Below are 7438 nucleotides of genomic sequence, written 5' to 3'. Positions count from 1 at the left end.
CAGAACTCGTGGGAAATAGAGAGAGTTGACTTTAGGCCAATTCAGGATAGGCCTGTCTACAGGTCAGCTTCAGGACAGCCATGGTTCCCTAAATTCTGAAAAGCATCCACCCTCTGTCCTTCCTCCTAGTCCTCATTTGTGTTCTCTTGGTGGACTACCTGCTCCAGTTTGGAGTTTGACACTTGGGCTGTGTCTGTGAATCCAGTGCTTTCTGAATGATGCATTTTGACTCTATAGAACTAGGTAAAGGACACAAGCCTGCCAGGCTGTGCTAAGACATGGCTACATATATGGATATTTTGCTTTCCCTCTGGTCCAATGAGAATTGTGCCATTTCTGTATTGTTTACTTTATATTAAAGTTACCCTGATACAGAGAAATTCATGTTTCCATTCCTATAGTGACTTAATTGAGGTGTTACTTTCTAAATGTCAAGCTACCAGTTAAAGTAATGCTATGTGTTGGCTGTCAACATGGTCTTTCTCTTTTTCTTAAATTTCAATGCTTACCCTTATGACCTTTTTTTTTGTATTATATCTGCTACTATTTTCAGTTTTGCAGTACAGTCAAGAAAAGCATGAATTGAAGAAAACTCTAAATAATCTCAAGAGTATATCACCATGCAAAATGATAGCTACTTAAGGAAAGAAATGTTGAGAAATAAGCCTACAAAACATCTGGACTCCCTCAACAGAAAACAGAAGAGATGCTGTAGGAAAATTGAAGTTGTTTTAGATTGCTATCAGCACACAGGTATGGTGGTGATCTTGAATAAAAAATTCATTATTCTGTATTGATTTTTCTCCAGAAGATTTGAAGTCCAGTCAGCAGCTTTCAATGGGGTTGATAGTTAGGGGTTTCCCTATTTCATTTAGGGGTCTGGAACACCAGAAATCCCTGTTTGAATTAAGAGAATCTTATAGTTTCTAGACCTTAGTGGCTGTTCTCTCTCTCTCTCCCTCCCTCCCTCCCTCCCCCCCTCTGTGTGTGTGTGTGTACTGGTGTGTATGTTCCTTCTGCATTGGTATGAGAGGCTCCCTGCAGAACATATGGAAGCTTCCCCATGGTATACACACTTGTGTAACTCTGTCAGTGACACAGTGAATGAGGCAAGAAAGATTAAAACATATCAAGTATTACAAAGAACCTTTCTTACCTTGCATCATGATGACTTGTTAACTTTAATTAATAATAAATAAATTTTAACACAGTTTATATTCAGTATTAAATATTTTTTTTTCAGAATCTAGAGTTTACAGAGAGATTTTTGCATATGATCTCACTCTACCATGATAGGGTTGGCAGTTTTCATTATGGAAGGACTAATACTACCTTTAACGCTGCTACATTACAAAAATAAGTGCTAGGAAAAGAAAAAGTGCCAGATTTTTAAATATCCGAGACCCATGAAAAATGTTATTTTAAAATAACTTCATCATCTGTAAATGATAGCATATTGCTATAGTCCCTGTCCTTAGGAGGTTGAGACAGGAGGATTATAACTATGAGGACAACCTGGACAGCTCAGCAAGTTCCAGGAGATATACAATGATGCCTCCTCACAGAAAAGCAAAGGTTGGAGATAAAGTTTATTAATAAGGCAAGCCCTTTCTCCAGGCCCTCAATAAACAAAATAATCACACTGAGGTGTGGTTGTTATATAAAAAAAAATGCCTACATTTTAATGTATTCAACTTGACATGGTTGGCTATGTGGGAACAGTATTGAAGGCATCAATGCACTCAGGAGAGAAGACTAACACCTTCAAATGCTCCCTCATACATCTCTTATTTCTCTTAAGGCAAGAGCCTCTAACACAGACGACAGCACAACCTTATGTGCACAATATGTGTGAATGGCCTAGGGCACAGTGCATTGCTGCAGGTCTAGAATTGCGTCATCCTTGTGCCTCTGAGCAGCAACTGTTCACTCCCATGTGCCACTTCTGGTAGCTCACATACCTCTGATTCTTAGGGGTAGGCTGGGTTAGAACCCTCAGCTGAGTTGAGTCACAAAGTATGGTCCTGGGCCTGGCATGTTTCATTTCACACACCATCCTCACATTCATCCATGTTTGAGCATCTCTTTTTTGGGGGGGATGTTGAGGTTTGAGACAAGGTTTAAATCTGTAGCCTAGTTTATCTTAGAATCTTCTTTACAGCCACGGCTTGTATGGAAGTCACTACTTAGCCTAGGCTGGCCTCAAGCTGGTGGTGATCTCACTCTGTGGAGTGCTCAGGTCATCGGCATAAGTCATCATGCCCAGCCGGTTTACTTGCCTTTGAAGGATAAATAGTTTTCCTTTGTGTGCATATGCTACATTTTTTTCTACTGATTTATCCACAATGGACAGTAAACTGTTTTCAGATATCTACTGCTTGTGTGTACAGGGATCTCTCACCATTCTGGAAGCTCAACTTGTGAGAGCTGTGAGAATTAACTCAGTTATGGAGGCTTAATAAGTAAGAACATTGCTCTGATAACAGTATGTGAGAAAATAAGAACTTTAACCATTCACCTTCTCTGTTTTAGGCAAGCATGTTGACATGTTTTGCCGTGGCATAAAATGTTATTATTTCAGCATGAACAAAAAATGCTGGAATGGATGCAAACAGACATGTCAGGATTGCAGCTTATCACTTTTGAAGATAGACGACAATGATGAACTGGTGTTGTAGACTCTTATTTTTCACTGTATTCTCTGAGACTCTATCTGTAACCCTGGGATAGAGAGATACTGATTCTAGGCATGCTTTTTGATAGTGAAATCTTCAAGGGTTGTATATTGTTTGCTGGTCATGTGAGCAAACCTGTGCAGTAAGAGTCTCCCAGGAAACTCCCTCCTGCTCCTGGCTTAGAGTCGGGACACAGGGTCTGTTATAAGGAGACTGCTTACTAAAGCGACAGTCCTGTCTTTGAAATCTTACCCCTTCTCAGAGGTCTACAAAACAGTCCCTCAGAAAAGCATGTTTTCCGTGAATAAGTTTAAACCAGTAGTACAGTCTATCCTGTGACTGACAGTTATATATCTCCATAGAGTGCCAGCTACACCCAGAGAGGCCAAAGTCTCTAACTTGCTCTTTGGAACCCAGAAGTGAGACTCCCTGAGATGAATAATTGGGTGACCATGGGGAAAGTAATTGACCCCTGGGCCAATCTTCGAAGTGGAGATTATATGAGAACTGTGAAATTAAATGGTTTTACCAGTTAGCTCCATGGTTATTTTCAATGACACAGTCCAAAATCTTTACTTCATACTACTTTTATGTTCTTTAAAAGATGTCTATTTTTTTTAGAAATTAGTAATTAAAAGAAAACAAAGGTGCCAAGATGCTGACATTTTCTGTTTAAATTATTACTAACAAAATTTCTTCTAATATGAAGACTTGTATTTTGCTAGAGAAAAGCTTGCAGGATCCTTTGTCATTTAGAGCATGGCAAAACTTATATACCAATTTAAAAACATGTATAACAGTGACAACATAAAACCGTTTTTAATGTCAAATAATAATGTAAATTGCCATCTGATACAATAATCATAATTAAATTTAAACCCATGTTTAGAAATATATTCAGCAATTTAATTAGACACCATGCCACTTGGATGTCACATGTAAGATACTAAATTTTTCCAACTGTGTGTCCCTTCCATTCTCAGTTTCTGTCACTTCCAGGGTCTGAACTTCAAAACAACTTCCTCGTGGGAGCATGGAGCTCTATGCGCAGCTTTCCACACAGGATCTTTCATCTTAATGAATTTGCTTTGAAGACTGGGCATTACTTACCATACAAATACTTGCACATTTTTCTGTAGTGCCACACTGGAATAATTTCACATAGTGCCAGAAATTATCTGATGAGCCATGCATGCAGTGTGCTTGTTTTTAGGAGCCAGGAGCAGGGAATATTTTGAGTTAAGGATCAGCAGTGAGACTTTCTCTGAGAAACATAGACATAAATCCTACCACAAATTCAGTATCTTTAGGCACCTGGTGTTTCAATTTTAAGTAACTTATGAAACTGACATTGGTTTTTGGTATACATGAGCTACTAGTGGGAAATCACTTCAAAATGAACTCAGGGGGACTGAAGTGCTAGAGGATAGGACAGCAGAGGGCTGATTGATGTAAGAATAGCTGGGACCTGCTATGTTATTCTTTTTTTCACCAAACAGAAATTTTGTCATAAGATGTGTTTTTCCCTTACAGAAGTTCCTTCAAAACCAAACTAATCCAGAAAATTACTGGATTGGATTGTCATATGATACAAGGAACACATGGCAATGGATTGGTACTGGCAGTTTCCTGAGCCCTCACTCTCTAACACTGGTGCAGGAGTTGGGAGGATGGTGTGCAAAGACTTTTCTCTCATTTCACATGGCTTTCCTCATTTTCTATGGAGCTCACAGGTGAGGACAAGATCACAAGGCAGTATCTGAGCAAGTGTTAGAGAGGGAAGAGGTATGGTCTAGAAGCTGACTGCTTAGTTATGTAATACTGAACACAGCTCAGAACTGTATGTTCTAAGATGCAGAGGGCACAGGTGAATCAGCAGCTTAAGATGTGGAGTGACTGGATCATCCTGATAGATGCTATGAGTGTGAATATCTGAAACATTCATTTCACTTGTTTCTCCAGTTAGCTTATATGATTGCTTGTTATTTATACACATAAAACCTTTTCACATATACATACACATGCATATCTACCTTCCATTTCAAGGTGTTACATCGTTATGATCTCCAAGTTTTATGTTAATTTATTATTTGGTAGAAAACTATGCATTGATTATCTTTCACAGTAGTATTTCTCTTTCTTGAATATATCTCATATGCATAAAACAAAATATGATCACATCCTTCTCTATGTCCCCCCCCAACTTCCTCTGCTTCTGTGCTAACATGTGCCCCTCTAACTCTTGTTTTCTTAAATGAAGCTGTCCCTGGGTGCAAGGTAGAGCATCCACAGGAACAAGGATACCTGTCAGTGGTCACATCCTGCCCACAGTGAATCTTCCTTTTCCAGCTGCTGGCACCTAACATAAATTGTCAGGTCCAGAACATTGCTTTTCACTGTGCTTTCTCCCTTTTTAGTTCTTGCATTTTTCTGCTTCCTCTTCCCTCTTTCCTGAGTCTTGGTGGTAGTGTTTGGGGAAAGGGTTTTATGAAGTTGTCCCCTCTGGAACTGAGCACACATTCTTCTCCTAAGCATTTTGACCAATTCTGCTTCTTTTCACTAACTACTGCCTATTACAAAAAAGAAGCTTCTCTGACAAAGTTTGAGAGGATCCCAGATCAGGCCATAAATGCAAACATTAAGAATGCAATTTGACCACATGACTACTTAGCAAGATGAGAGTATCAGGTTCCACACTAGTGATCATGACTTTCAAATTATGGGATTCTGATTTGGGTTTCAAAATCAAACTTGGCATCCTTCAACTCCAATAAGAAAGCAATTAGTTATTATATAATAATGGTTCCAGTAGACACAGCTTGCCTGGCAGGTCAGCATTGTGGCATGCAGTGTCTAATACTAGGGAAGACCATTTATATCTTTTCTCCCTGTGGTATTTTAAATGTAATTGGCCTCCATAATTTCACAAGGCGTGGCACTTTAAGGAGGTGTGGCCTGTTGGATTAGATAGGATATTGCTGGAGGAAGTGTATTACTGTGGGGGCTCCAGATACCACTGAGTATGTCAGTCTACTTCCTGTAGCCTGCATATCAATATGTAGTCAGCATCATGTCTGTGTATGCCACGACGCTCACCAGCATGATAATAATGGACTGAACCTCTGAAACTATAATTAAATGTTTTCCTTATAAGAGTTGCCAAGGTCATTGTGTCTCTTCATAGCAATAGAAACCCCAACTAAGACAATCCCCTAGCAACCTACAAAGGACCCTTTGACCAACTGAAAGCTAACTGAAGGGAATACATTTCCTGAATGATTTAAGGTTGATATTTTTTCTATGTCCTGGCACTAAGTATGTCGTGTCTTCAGCAATAGGGTGTCACCATATAGTTATGGTGGAAAACCAAGGGCATGGCAATTTCCTGTGTTTGTTGGAGACCTCTGTGGTCTTCCCGACCAGTAATTCCTTTGGAGGTATCCCTTACCTTGCATTTTGCTTTTCATTTAATAACTCATATCTTCTGTGGATCTAACTTAATTCTTTTTTAAATTTTATTTTGATATTTTAAAATTACATTTTTTCATAGAATATATTTTGATGAGGTATAGTTAGAGGAGCATTGAAAGAGTCACTTCTCTCCTGTTGTGTGGGGTCTGAGGTCTGATCTCTGGTTTCATAGTGACTTCTAATATACCATCATGCAGAAATCAGAGTTGTATTGCATACCAGAAATTCAGTAGATGGCCATGTTTCAGTGAAGACCCATTAGCTATGGGGTGTGGGGAAGGAAGAAAGGGGGAACAGCCCAAAACATTAGCTATAGGCTGTCATCTGTGACTGTATTCTAAATCTTTCCTCTCACATTTCCCCTCACATTTGTTTCTACCTGGCATGCTTATTGATGATATATAAGTGGCAAAGCAGACAGCATAAAATAATTCCTTGGAAATATTGAAAATGAGTTCTACCTGCTGACCAAACACTGTAGCTGTGGAGTAAGATGTATTTTCATATGACCCAGAGATGATTTTTTAAAATAAATTTAAAGAAAAGAAAACATTTTAGTGATGAACTTATGACTAATAGTTCCATATTCTGTATACTTTGGCCAATAGAGTTTTCAAAATCATGACATTTCAGTGAATGTTCAAAACTAAATAACTGCCCATTGTTTTTGTTCTCTAGTGACTTGAGCGTAACGAAATTCAATCATAGCACTAGAAGATGTGCATTTTTATCTAGAACAAGACTAGATGATGATGGATGTGATCGACACTATCACTGTATCTGTGAGAAGAGATTGCACATTCTCTAATTCACTCTCTAGCGAGTGGTGAAGGTAAAATGGAGTGTGCTGATGCGCCTGTGTTTCCTGTAAAAATCCGTGATTCCTCATAAACAAGAGTTTTGATCACAGGACTTAGTCCACTGTGCAAACAGAGAGATGAGCAGGGAGAGGTCAGGAATGTTCTCCAGTGTCTCTCTTGAAAGCACAGAGGCCATCATCTTCCTTCCTGGTTGAGAAAAGAAACAGCTACTCTAGTGCATGGACACCCTTCGCCTCCAGCCCCTGAAAAATCTGCTCTTTCTGTTTTTTTTTTTTTTTTTTTGAATACCCATTGAACTAAATAAAGAACCCTAATAAGCAGCCTGAGTATTTCATTATCATTATCAGTAGGATAAATGGTCTTAATTGAAAGCACAATTAAGAACCATAATGTAGTTGTGGGCTTCCATTTCTTATTAGTTGATTGTTGTTTTACTTCATGTGAAGTTTTCTTCATTGTTATAAACATTTC

General features: G+C 38.8%; 1 protein-coding gene across 1 annotated transcript; it reads left to right on the top strand.

Moving 5' to 3' along the window:
* Window positions 1–501: 501 nt before the first annotated feature.
* Window positions 502–6954, top strand: LOC127212891 (killer cell lectin-like receptor 4; the record flags this gene model as incomplete). The annotated part of the gene is given in 5 exon segments (XM_051173084.1): window positions 502–604; window positions 607–753; window positions 2533–2669; window positions 4209–4408; window positions 6825–6954. Coding segments are annotated over 5 exon segments (717 nt in total), but the record flags the coding sequence as incomplete, so codon positions are not given.
* Between the last annotated feature and the right edge of the window lie 484 nt (window positions 6955–7438).

This window comes from Phodopus roborovskii, unplaced genomic scaffold, assembly GCF_943737965.1.
Source record: "Phodopus roborovskii unplaced genomic scaffold, PHOROB, whole genome shotgun sequence".
Taxonomy (NCBI): domain Eukaryota; kingdom Metazoa; phylum Chordata; class Mammalia; order Rodentia; family Cricetidae; genus Phodopus; species Phodopus roborovskii.
Note: the sequence above shows the minus strand (reverse complement) of the source record. Positions and strands in the feature narration are given on the sequence as shown.